Raw genomic sequence first — 14,493 nt, 5'->3', positions numbered from 1 at the left:
GTGGTATATCCATTCATTCATTTTGACAACAAACATGTCACCATCCAGATAAACCATCTTATAATATCTCCAAGTGATCTAACATTAACTATTTGCCTTTAAGTTTATGGAGTTAGTAGCTTAAAGCAGAGATGAAACATGATTCATTTGAGGAAAGTTGTTTGAAAAATGTACCTTTTCATCAACTTACCTCCATGACCATACCTTCTGTGCCATGTAAACTCTAAAAATGAAAGAAAAAAAAATTTACTCCCATAGCAGCTCTTTGAGTTGTAATTTCAAACATTACTCTAATAATGAGATGCTAGTTAAAGAAATGTGATTACTGGTTTAACTATTAAGGTTAATGTATCATCATATCTTTGCAGATACTTAATTCTTGTCTTTGCATTTTATATTTGTAGAACTAAAATTTATGGTCAACAGAATTAATATGCATTATCAGCACTAATAAGGTTATTTCTTTTATTTTATTCATAAAAATAAGACAGCCACAAAACCCTACCACAAAAATTTCTTTTATTATATTTGTATAATACATGTGTGTGTATATATATATATATATATATATATACATATATATATGCATAACATATGTATGAATTATTATATGTGTGTGTAATTTCTGTGGTAATATCAATGTCATTAAAATTCTTAAGTACTGATGAAATGAATATATCTTCTAGATTCTTAAGTCATTATAATGAAAATTACTCCCTAAAATAACATTTTAAAAATTTCTTTAATAATAAATATGAAATATAATGTGATGTCAAACAGGTTCATCATTAAATCAATCAATGGTGACTGATAAATGATAGGATGGACTCCATCCACATCTTGAATTCATAGCAACTCAACAAGTACTCACTAAGTTAAAGTAATTTAGATGAAGATATTAGAAAAATTGATTGTTAGAAAGCATTCTGCCTCAAATAAAAATATGATGTACCTCTCCTTGTAGGAAATATTGCTAAATCTTTCATACTTGTCTTTGAAAGATAGAAATATAGTATTTGTATATCCTAAAACTATAACATAGTTAAAACTGCTTTGTTATTCTTAATGTGCCTGCAAATATTGTAGATTATTTTATAATTGTTTTTATAAAACTGACCAGTCACTAATAAAAATTAAATTATATTAATTACAAATACATAAATAAATGAATAAATACATAAATAAATAACAAAGATGGTAAAAGCTTAAAACCAAGTATTTTTGAATCATTTTACTACACTTTACTTTTATTTATGCTAATGAGGTTATTTAAATCTATTATATCTACATAGTGAAAATACTATATAATGATGAGCTGTTAAATATCTTTTCCAAACCACATCAAATGATTTCAAGTTGAAATAGGCCATGATAAGAATACTTACTCCACAGGAATTGACAAATGGTACAAAGGCAAGGATTTTCTTTCCCTCCCAGAAATCCAAATTTTAAACATTTACCAGCATACCACTATAAGATTAACTAAATCTTGTGAAATTTTAATTGAAAGTGAAAAAAAAAAGTAGGGTCAACCTTAGTATATATTAATTTGCTTGTCTGACACTGTGTCAAAAGAAAATATTAATTCTAACTTTCTAGAGCAGATTTAATGATGTGAACACACATATTGATTTTATTGACATAATTTATGGAGATTATACAAAGGATATTTCTTACCTGACAGACAGGTTGTAAAAGATATTATAACAAGGTGACTAACCAGCAGCCACATTTTCATCTTGTGTTCAGTAGAGGTTAGGTTCAATTTTCACGAGAAGCTTTAGTTTTATGGCAGTGGATAATATTAAACACCTGCATCAAGTAAAGAAAAAAAAATAAAGGGAAAGAAAGGAAAAGGAAAGGAAAGGGAAGGGAGGGGAGGAGAAGGGAAGGAAAGGAAAGGAAGAAAATATGTTCATGTCTTGGGGTCAACAATGTTATCAATTCTATTTTACATCATATTCCTCGCTTGTAGAATATGTTTTGGTTTATTTAAATAAATTTGTAAACCCCATGTTGTATAATTCGGTAACAGGACTTCATCTACCTCCTAGTATTGACACCGTATGACCATGAGAAAGTCAATCAATTTGTATTTTCAGTTTTTAACTCTTTAACAATTGAGTATATTAATATTAATATCTTTTCTACAAGTAACACAGCTGTAAACATTTCATTATCAATCATTTCAATTGAAAATTAAATTTATCTGAAGGGCTAGTCAATTCAATTAGATCTATATTTGTATAAAAGCTTTGTAAACTCAGACCTTATGATATAGTAGCGGTACCTGTTTCATATATTAGTGGTACCTGTTTGTGGCCTGTGGAAAACTTTTCTAGAAATTTTAATTTTTAAGTGTTAAAATATATTGATTAATAATAGTCATTCCCTTTACTTCTTTCATTTATTCATCCAACAGAAAGTAAATAATTGCTCCTTCTATGTCAGTAAGGGCAAATCTAGGATTCATGGGACCAAATCACTGAAAGTTGGGGAACCATCTTTAAAGATAATCTACAAAACTATGTAGCAATAATTAGAATAGCTTGCTTTTATGGATTTTGTAAAAATTTGTGACCACATTGCATTGTGATTTTCACCCAGGGTCTTGGAATAGCCTCAAGTAACCCAGGGGCCCCTCAACTTAAGCACCATCATTTTCATGGTAAATCCATCCCTGTGAACAAATATATAAATAAAGGAGCAAAAACATAGTTCTGTTATTCTTAAGAAGTTCATAGATCAGTAGGAACACAATTAAACACAAGTTAGTTCAATGAGATAGCTGTTTGGATTTACATACTATTAAATTTGAAAATGCGTTAATCATTTTAATTAAAAATATTGTGAAATACATCATGATGAGAATGGATCTGACTATGGTAGGCAGGGCATTATAGTGGAGGTATTGTACTCCTAGACTTAAGTGGCTTCAGAACCCAACTTCTGCTTACTAGAACTCATTGAGAGAAACATGGGCCTTAGAAAGACACTTCGTCAATGAAGACATAATGGGGGTGTCAATTTGAAAATACATTAATTCATGTTTTCAAAAAATATATAATAGGGAAATCTCATAACAGAGTTGGATATAAGATAAAAATTAAGATAGAGCCTGAAAGCAATTTGAAAGGAAAATACCTAATGCTATAATGTTCAATATATATTTAAACATTATATATAATGCAAAAATAAAATGGTACTGATTGCTGGTACTGTAATGACATGCTAAAAATGTGGGATCCTACTTATTTAATTGTGATGGATTTTAAGACCATCTTTACCCTCACACTTCACTAAAAGTTTTACCTTTTAGTGTATAGATCATTCAGCAGTGAACAATCGTTTATTTGGGGGGAAAGTTGAGTTGGATTCTTAGAGAAAATAGAGTGGAAATGGGTTAAATTAGCAACAGTATATATTTAAAATATCTTTGCAAGAAGAAAAATATTCAACAGATAATTTTTAAATGCCAGGATTAATTTATGACCAATTTCTTTCTCTTGGTCTTTGTGAGAAGGTGAGTACTATACATCTATCAATTGCATTAAGTCTGGACTTTTAAATTTTTATTTAATTTCTTCTATTAAATGGGACTTAGAGATAAACAGGTAAATAAAAGTGAAGATAACGGGGAAGACAGGGAGGTACAAGAGGGTAAAGGAGGCCAATTATATGGTGATGGAAGGAGATTTGACTTTGGGTGGTGAACACACAATGAAATATATAGATGATGTATTACAGAATTGTATGCTTAAAACCTACATAATTTTATTAACCAATGTCTCCCAATAAATTAAAAAAAAAAGAGAGAGATCAGGGAACCTTCAGATCTTGTCCGAACTTTGGCTCAACTGTTCTTTAGCTTGTAACTTTGGGTAAGTTACTCAACCACTGACTCTAATTTTTCTCATGTACAAAATAGGGAAAGAATGCCTATTTCATAAGACTATTGTCAGAGTTGCATAATTGTACAAGTGAAATATTTACTATTCAATAAATATTAACTGATTATTCTACTAGGCCATAGGCCCATCAGACCAGGGGCATATCTCTTATTCATTGTTGTGTCTAAACTTGGCAAATATAAATCACTGGATACATATTTATTGAATAAATGAAGGAATGAAGGACCATTCCATAACTGTATTAGTGAAGGACCATTGCATAACTGTATTCCCAATCACTTGCCATAAGCAAATTGAAATTTAACCCTAATTCCTCAAAATAAGCATAGGATGGTGACAATAAATAATAAGAAATGCCTCCTGGATTTTGATCTTTGTTAGAGCTTATTGCTGCTTATAAACATATTCTAGAAGAGGCTATTCTAAGTAGCAATATTTTAAAGCATTTTTAATATGTACTTGGTTGAATGTTGTTTGCAGCCCCTATATTTTAATGTGAATGTGCACAATCTAGTAAGAAGAAAATGTTTTTTCTTTATTTTGAGCCTGTCTGTGTCATATCACACAACCTTTCCTTCACTCCAAAATATTGCCTATTTCATTAGGACAGTGAGTCATCACCCTGGCAACATGTAATCTATTTCATTTAATGGGTTTCTTGCTGTTCGAGTACAAAAGCATCTTTCACATCTTGTACACATTTGTTTTCTGCTAGTGATGTGTTCTATTGTGTCACTAGTGATCTCGTCACTTGTGACTCCCAGATCGCTTCTCCTCAACAGAACAGTAGAGAAGAGAGGCAGCAAGGCTGAGGCCATTCCTGCTAATGCAGAAGAAACTGCTCTTCCCATTTCTTCCTTGAGAACATACCATTCAGTAATTCACAGCTAGCTCCCCAGCTCCCAGGGGCCTGAAAGCGCTGGACCAAATGAAGTGGCAGAGGAAGAAAACAATGTCGATAATAAGAATAAGGAACAGACATTTTTCTTCTCAAAAACCAAAATAACAGAATGAACAGATGCAGGACCCAGGGATACATTCCCATTCCCGAGACTGCTGTGCTGCCAGCTCCCTGAACTCACTAGCCTTCAGAGCCCTGTCTGTGGCTTCTTACTCTCTCAGCCTCAGACTTATACCAGGAACTGCAGACACTGCATCCCCAACTCACCACAGTGTCTAGTGACTGGTGTGTCCCTAGTGTGCAATGGCACTACATTTATTTCCAAGAGAATTCAACTGTGTTTCTTCACTATCCTTTACTGAATCTCATACTTGTGCATTAAAATAACAACAAAAACAACAAAAATATAATGACAACATTGTGTGATGCAACCTCTTCCTTCGTTCTCCTTCTTTCCATGCTTTTCTTTTTTGTGCCTCTCTCTCTTGATTGTGGACAATAGTAGGGTTCTCCTTTGAGAAATTAGATCCATATCTATCTTTGCTTTTTTGTTGTTGTTGATGGAAAGACATTATCTAGCTCTTCCTTTCTGTTCTGTCATAGGACAGTCCAGATAAATTATTCAAAATAACTTCAAGAATATATTAGCAAGCATTTAGCCTAACAATTATTCATAAAGTATTTTGTACTGCTATAGAATGACAGGGTGTTCCATCAAGACTAACAAAACTAATATTTCATTATGTCATTGAACTGACGGTTATACAATCATTTACATTAATAAAGAATAAGATCTTAGAAATACTGATTATACATGATATACATATGTACATATGTACATTTTATACATGGTAAATGTACACATATGTACATTTTAATATATACTAGTAGTATATGCATATATATGTGTATATATATGTGTGTGTGAATATACATATACACACACATATATGTATATACACACACACAAAGAGGGTGTCAAAAAATGTATACACATTTTAAGAAAGGAAAAAACTGTATTAAAATTATGCTGACGGTAACCACTTTGAGCATCTCTTGTAATTGCAGAAGTCAAACATGACTTATATTCATCTTTTGTTATTGGTATATATTGAGTATTACAATTATAGTACAGTTTTTCTTCCTTTCTGAAAATGTGTACACATTTTTTGGCTCTCTCTCTCTCTCTCTCTCTCTCTCTCTCTCTCTCTCTCTCTCATGTGTGTGCATATATATTTATATTTATATATTAGCCAATGGCCACATTTCTATTTTAGAAGGAAAAAATGATTTGGGGGCACATCAGGAATCCATTCTGATCTATTCTCAACGTAGCTCACGAAAAGCCGAGTTAAAACAAAAATTTAACCTAAAATGTACTTATGGTGCTCATCACTCTGCTCTGGTTCTGAAGGACATTTGCTATGTAGCTGTATTTCTAGGAAATAGAGGAAGCTTGTTGGAGTTGAGCACAGATTAGTCTAGGTGAAAAGACACCAATGTCTCCTACTCTGCATTATAAAGCCAGGGGACATTTTATCCTCAGACTTACTCTGAAATCTGCCTCTGCTGCACAAGTCACTTAATCTTCCTGAGGTGTCAGTCACCCAATCTGTACATGGAAATCCAAGTTCCTTCTTCAGACAATTACTGTGAAGCCTGCATCATGCATATGTATGGATACACGCATCTGTATGTGTGTAAGTAAAAGTCCTTTGATACATGTACATAAATAGATGTCAAAACATTAAGGTGGAATAAATAAAATTTTCCAGAAATAAAATTGGTTTGAATTAAAAAAAAAAAAACACTAACCCTTTAGAAAGAGTGTACAATATGTACTATGCATTAAATACTTCCATGACAATAATTATCTTTGCAGTTAATTTTCAGATTAAACATAATTTAAATATAGGTAATGCAACTCCTTCTAGGTGAATAAATGGATACTCTGGATGGTCTTATTCCCTAGCTTTATAGTGATTTATTTAATCTCTTTATATAATCAAATTATAATTGTCTCAGTTTAACAGTTTTTCTGCAGTCATTAACAATGTTTTGATAGCTGACTGCTATAATCAAATGTATTCAGTAAAAATTTCTGAAGAATGTGCGGTTCTAAGCCAAAGAATAATTAATAGTACTCACCCAAGGAAAATACCTCTTTTCTATGATTATAAGCAGTGTCTTTCTTTTCCAGAATAGTCATACACTGCCCAAATACCAAGCAGAGCATAATGGTCTTCAGATGCAACTACCTTTGTTCCCAAAAGAGACTGCCACTTGATTGTGTGTCAAGTATACATAAAAAGAGCTTCAAAACATTTCGGTAAATATAACATCACCAGAATGTGAAATATGACGTGGAGGCTGCTCTGGGGGAAGAAAAAAATCTCCATGCTTTTAAAGATGTGGATATTAATTGAGTGCTGAGAGCACAGCCTGCATTTCACAGAACTGACTGCTCACAGTTTTAGATAACTGGATTTATGATTAAATTACTCATTTATTTTTAAAATGTGTAATGCATACAGAGGAACTTAAAAATAATGGAACCCTATTTGTGATATTTATAGCACATATTTTTCACAGGCTAATTTAAACACATGATGTCACACAAGGCTATAATTGATGTGGTCATGTTTATTTGTTGAGCTAGTTTCAGGAAACCATCACTTTTAGCTCAGAAATAGAAAGTCCTACATATATTTTGTCTCATAATTTAGGGATGTGCATATGTTTAGTTAAATATCTCTTGAAATTTAAGAAAATGCAGAAAAGCCCTGCTGATTCCAAACTACTTCCCCCATGGAACTGATAAGATGCCAATCCTACACAACTATTTTGCTTGAAATTACGAAACTAAGATGTTAATGGAAAATGGATATAGCAATAATTAGCAAATCAGACAATATAATTTCTCGATTATTTGCAATTCCAAAGATTACTGATCTACTCATTGAACAAGGGAGGGGCTGTTTTACCTTATAATGTTTAAAAGCAAACATTTATTTGTAGGATTCTACTCAACTTCTTTCCCATCAGAATATTAATAAGAAAAAGTTTATTATCCAAGGGTAAAGTCATATTTTAAACTACTTTACATGACCAGAATCTACTGTTATATTTGGCAAAGAATTTCTGCTCAAAATACTAGAGGACTATTCAATGAAAAGTAAAACATTGCAGGTGAGTTGTAGTAGGAGTTGGGGAAGGTTAATAGAGAGTAAAACTGATAATACCTCTGATATCAATGATTTACATGGAGGATAAGGATGAAAGAAAAAGAATGGAACCAGGTGATGAATGGGAGGGTAACCAGGTAACTTCAGATATAGGGAATAATAAAGAGGCAATAACATGCAAATGTACTTTTTTTATTACTAATCTATATATCATCTGATCTTGCCAAATCTCTGTGAGACTTTTATAAACAGGTAAACTGAGTTATAAGGTTCATATGGATTGCCCAAAGACACACAGCTACCAACAGAGCCAGGGTTTGAATCCTTCTATTCCAGACAGAATAAATACTATATTTTTATTGTTTAATTAAAAAAATGATATGTAGTACTTACAATCTGATCTTGCTCTAGATCATAAGAAAATATATTTTGTGTACTCAATTATTAACATACTTTTCAAAATGTTAAATCAATTCCCAACATATGGTCTAGGGGCCACCTACATTAAGAGTATTTGGTTGCGCTTGTTAAGAGATTTCCAAGCATCTCGCAAGAATAATTAGTCTCTGGCGGATTAACACAAGTGTCTACATTTTAATCAAGCTTTCCAGGTAATTTGTAGAAATACTAAAGTTCAAGAAATATTATGGTAAGTGTGTTAAGTAAAGGTTGGGAAATTTCCACCACTCACAGTAAACATGCAAAAATGTGTTCTGAATTAAATGGCCGCATCTTTAGCCACTGCGCTCAAAAAAATCAGAAGACATGCAACATTTAATAACCTATCTCTTAATATTATGTCTGCACTGTACTTTGTAGTGGCATTTGGTTGAAATGAGAATCAAATATAATCTATGTCTATATCTGATTTACTTTACCAAATCATAATGAACAAGGCATTTTGATATATTGCTTTAACTAATAGTTGGAAAGTTTCCTACTTTTCAATGAGATGCTCTTGTTGGATTATAATGACATGACTGAATGGGCTCTTAACTTCTCTTGTTGCCCAACTGCAGTTCAAGATGATCTGAGATAGTTGGACTACTACAAAGAAATGTGCTCTGTGATACCTTCCCTGTGAATCATACCTAAAAATCCAAAGCAGGATAATAAGTCTTTGACAACAGAAAAAAATTTCCATGCCAGCAAGACAAAACTTTCAAACTTCTTCCCCCCCCCCCGCCCTTTTTCTCCCCTCCCCACCACACACAAAAGGGAAAAACCTGGGAAGAAACAGTACCACACTGAACTCTCAACAATTTACACTGGGAGTTTTAAAGACTTCCTGGGCCATAATCTCCCCTTGGTGTGACTTTATTCCTCTCTGGAGGTGGCCATGTCTAATAAAAAGGCATCACTGCTACTGCCAATTTGCTTTCTGAGGCTCTATTTAAGCCATTCTCCCTAATGGCCCAGGATGTTAGCAGCTGCTCCTCCCTGCACAGTATGTCTATGTCCTACATGTAAAAGAGCAGGTATTTATTCTACCTTGCCAATCTAAAATCTAAAGGTACATAGAATTTCTTACTGTCTCCTGACAGGAGACCCACCTAGGAGGGTAGAAGGAGGCTGATGCTCTTGTAACTTCTATTAGCTGCTGTTCAATTTAAAAGAGACATCATACAAAAGGCACATTGCTCCTGATAAAGCATGATGCAACCCCTGACATTCTATTTTCTAAACAGCAGGGAAGACTGAATCATTGTACTGCTACAATGACCTATAATATCAATACAATGACTATAAGACATTGTATCAGGATTTAAACTAATGAGTGATTTCTATTCAAATAATTTAGGCCTTTGTTGCTGGAAACAGCAAAAAATAAAATAAAATTTTTAGATGCACTTCAATAAAATTCAATTAAAAGAATCCAAGTTATTTATTTTTGAAACACATATAACAGGATATCACTGAATGTTTGTTCAGTTTAACCTGACATAGGGTTTTATTGCATGCTGTTCAAAGACGAAAAAATGTGTCATTTTCTTTGAAGAGTATCAAATAAAATAATCATATAAAGACGGATGGTAATTTTTAATTATTTATTCATTATGCCATACATGTTTATGAAGTATGTACCAAGTCAAGACATTTTGTAGCAGGAGCCATCAGTATTGGTAAACCAAAAATATATATTCAGTGAGGGACTTTCTAGATTATAAGCTCCTTAACAGCAGATTGTCTCATTCCTTTTTCTATACCCCATATTGCCTAACATCATGCCTTACATAGTGAAGATACTCAATTAACATTTGTAAAATAAATTTATTGAGCAATTGCTAAAAGCAAATCACTAGTCCACATTTTATAAGCAGATCCACGTACGCGAGAAGAAATGGTAAGAGGGAAAGCATAAAGTAGGAGAGTAAAGGCCAACGCAGAGAACATTAAGAGTTTAATATGGCCTGAGTATACACTCATGGGAGCACTTGATAAAGATAAGTGGAGAGAAAAGTGTAGTCAAGTTATGAGACATTAATTGCCATGCATTGTACTTTTGGTTTCTTCCACAGGCAGTGAGTGAGTTTCCATTGCTGAATTGTTCTGTAAGAAAATATCATGATATTTAATCCTAAATGCTTTGGTAGATGAACACTGTTCTTCAGGCTCCTTTTCAATGCTTCATTTCCAGAATAGATCATAGTATCTATCAGGTATACCGTGCTACGTACTAGAGATTCAAGAGACCCAAGATATATGGTCCTCAGCTTCAAGGTAGGGAGATATGCACCTGGGAGAAATAAACACTGATTGGAAATACCGTGTTTCCCCGAAAATAAGACCTAGCTGAACAATCAGCTCTAATGTGTCTTTTGTAGCAAAAATTAATATAAGACCCGGTCTTATTTTAGTATAAGCCTGGGTATGATATGATATGATATGATATATGATATAATAAAATATAACATACCAGGTCTTATTTACCATAATATAATACCGGGTGTTATATAAGACCCAGTCTCATATTAATTTTTGCTGCAAAAGATGCATTAAAGCTGATTGTCCAGCTAGGTCTTATTTTTGGGGAAACGGGGTAGGAGATGAAGGAAAGGAAGGAGTTCAGTGATGTGTTTTTACCTCTTGGTTTGCAAACTGTAATGGAAGATGCTACCATTCGGCAAAGGGGAGGTAGGGTTTTGGTAAGAAAGTGAGTTGACCAAGAACTTAATTTTGAATGTGTTAGATTTTAGTTTCCCATTAGACATCCAAGAGGAGATACCAAGTAGACATTTGAATAAATGAGAGCAATATTTGGAGGCAAGATAGGAGTTGGGAAGTGGTGTTTGAAAGTAATCTACATAGAGGTAGTATTTGGAGCCCAGTAACAGGCAGGACCTCTTAGTCAATTTGTTTTATGAAATAGAGAAATGAAAGGAAGACAAAAGAAAGATAATAATATAAACCTGAAATATTTCTTTCCTCATTAGGCCCCTCAATAACTGAATAGTACAATAAGGGAAGAAAGCAGTAACAGCTGAATCTACTGGCAGGAGCTCTGATTCTTTGCTCTCTTGTCAGAATTATTTACATTCTTTATGAGTTTAGAAGAAATACTTTTGGCTTTTGTTCAAAAGTTCTTACTGAAGTGAAACCGTTTTCCATTTTTAATTGCTTCTTGGTGTTTTGAAGATTTTAGAAATATCACTACTGCAATTTCAGTTTCTTAAAATAAAGATCTTAGAAATTCATGCTTTAGAATGTAAACATTTGTATTCTCTTAATGTTTATTCTCTCCTAAGGTTTATTACAGCTATTAAAAAACTTTTAGTCTTATTCAATATGTCTATATTTCTGCCCCCAAGGCTTAAATTATTATTGGCACTTTAAGTAATTTTTATTTAGCTTGAAAATTAAACTCCATACATTACTATGCAGAATAATATAATTATCTCCTTACTGAAGTTAAAAAGGAAGGTTTTGCAATTAACCAGAAAATTTTAGGCAAAAAGCAATATTTTACTTGAATTATCTAAATGACCATTCATTATTTATATTTGAACTGTACCTGAAATATTGAATAATAATAACCAGAATATTCCTGCTTAATATTTTTAGTATCTCAATAACTAATTTTTCCTATCAATAGATATATTATGCTTTCAATTCCATTGTGTTGTTGTTTATTCAACCTCCTTTTCATTTTTGAGTTCCATTTGTGTTGATTAATGAGTCTTGAATTTCTGGGAAGGAGAATTTGTAGTTATTTATATTTATCCAAACCCATAGAATATACAACACCAAGAGTAAACCAAAGGTAAACTATGGATTTTGGGGAATTATGATGTGTCAATGTAGGTCATCCTTGGTTTAAAAAAAAAAATGTACCATTCTAATGAGTGATATTTATAATGAAGGAGGCTATTCATGTGTGGAGGCAGGCCTTACATGGGGAATCTTTCTACTTCCCTCTCAATTTTGTTGTAAACTTAATACTGTTCTGAAAAAAATGAAGTAGTAAAAAAAAAAAAAGATGAGGAGAAAACTTAAATGTATATTACTAGATAAAAGAAGCCAATCTAAAAGTCTGTAGACTGTATGTTTCCAACTATATTACATCCTGGGAAAAGCAAAACTGTAGAGATGCTACAAATGTCAGTGGTTTCCAAGGGTTGAGGGTGGAGGGATGAATAGACAGAGCACAGAGAATTTTTAGGAAAGTAAAACTATTCTGTACGATACTATAATAGCCAATCATGTCATTGCCCAAACCCATTGAATGTACAACACCAAGAGAAAACCTAATGTAAACCATGGACTGTAAGTTATAATGATGTGTCACTGTACGTTCATTTATTGTAACAAATGTACCATTCTGGTGGGGGGGTGTTATTTTCGGGAGAGGCTATAAATGTATTAAGGCAGGGAATGCTCTGTACTTTCTGCTCAGTTTTGCTGTAAACCTAAAACTGTTCTAAACAACAAAGTATATTAAAAATAATAATGATAAAGGTATAGGGAGAAATAAAGTGAAATAGGAGGTTGCGGGAGAAGCTAATATTCATACTCGGCTCATATATAACCTTAAAAGTAGTCCAGTATCTTTTTATTATCAAAATTTACCACTAATGTATTTATATTTGATTTTATTGATAATTTATGTATAGTATTAGTAATTAATATTCCATGGGTAACAGTCCAGTAGAAGAAATTACTAATTTGTGGAACACCTACTAAGTTTAAGATAATGGGCAGGTGTTTTACATGTGTCTTTCATTTTCACAATAACCTTTAAGTAACTGGTATTAACCCAATTAACAAATTAAGAAAATGAGGTTGAGAGCAGTGAAACAATTTGCCGGTGATAATAAATGACAGTACCTGGCTCCTAACATCTTCATCTATAGCACAGGGCTCATTTTCTTTCTTTCCTTCATTTTTTTTTTTTTTCAGTTCAACTCTTCCAGGGTGTCTGTCAAAACTTTCATGTGAATTATCTCTGGTAACACTGTGACACACTGAGATAGATAATATGATTATCCCCATTTTCCACGTGAGGAAATACATCCAGAAGTTTGATTGTTTTTATTGTGGTAAAACATACACAACATAATATTTACCATCTTAACTATTTTTAAGTGTACAGTTAAGTGGCATTAACTACATTAACACTGTTGTGCAAACTTCACCATTATCATCTCCAGAATATGTTTTTATTCCCAAACTGAAACTAGAGTTTTTAATATTGAAAATATGACCATGGGCCTCCTCTTTTAGTTACGGCCCACTAAATTAAAAAAATAACAATAATAACAATAAATTCACCAACATGGGCCAGAGGGTTCTGCCTAATCTAGTTCCTGCTTGCCTATCACATACGGTTCATCTGTCTAACTTACCCATTTCTCAAGTTACAACCTAAATATACTTTCTATAGACAGGCTTTGTATGGGCCTGGACTGAAATTAGGTTTGCCTGTTGCACTTTCGTTGTGCCCTTTCCTCCATGACAAGTCTTGTACTTTATGATTATAAATTATCGATGCCTAATGTCTCCATTGGTCCATATGCTTCAAAAGGGAAAGCCCCAGAAGCTACTGTAATGCCTATAGTATTATAGGCATATACATATATATATGTATATGTATATATATACATAATTGTTGATAAATGCTTAATCAACCTTTTTAAAAATCCTTGAATGTATAAATTAACAAAATGCCTTGAGAGTTAAAATTATTTCATTGACCTAAAAAAGAAAAAAAGAAAACATAATTACCTAATATTTGCGCAACACCTGAAGTGATAAACTGAAGAGACTGAAAAGACAAGTAATAACATACAAATTGCCTTTTCCTTTTCTTCAGTGACATTCTAACTATACCAGATGTTTAACTGTCCTAGTAATTTTGTTTTGTCTTAAACCATTCATAACATGCACTATCTTTGTCTTTTCCTCTTCACATTATGGTCTAAACTCCAGTTAATGAGAGGCAGTGATTTCTAATTACAGGCCTAGCTACTTCTCACCAACCCTTTAAAGAATCTTCTTC

The 14,493-nt window shown here is 32.7% G+C and overlaps 1 protein-coding gene across 4 annotated transcripts in view; it reads right to left on the bottom strand.

Annotated features, from left to right (window-relative positions):
- Positions 1-14,493, bottom strand: part of CNTN1 (contactin 1) — a 292,784-nt gene that overhangs the window by 137,842 nt on the left and 140,449 nt on the right. For all 4 annotated transcript variants that reach the window (XM_081058561.1, XM_081058563.1, XM_081058564.1 and 1 more), the window contains 2 exons: positions 1,678-1,812; positions 191-223 (listed from right to left, as the gene is read on the bottom strand). In XM_081058561.1, the coding sequence (XP_080914687.1) occupies positions 191-223; positions 1,678-1,738 (94 nt within the window). In that variant the 5' untranslated portion in view covers positions 1,739-1,812. The remainder of the gene's footprint in view (positions 1-190; positions 224-1,677; positions 1,813-14,493) is intronic.

The sequence above is a fragment of the Rhinolophus hipposideros genome (assembly GCF_964194185.1).
Source record: "Rhinolophus hipposideros genome assembly, chromosome: 9".
Classification (NCBI taxonomy): Eukaryota; Metazoa; Chordata; class Mammalia; order Chiroptera; family Rhinolophidae; genus Rhinolophus; species Rhinolophus hipposideros.
This window is presented reverse-complemented; position numbering and strand designations above follow the sequence as displayed.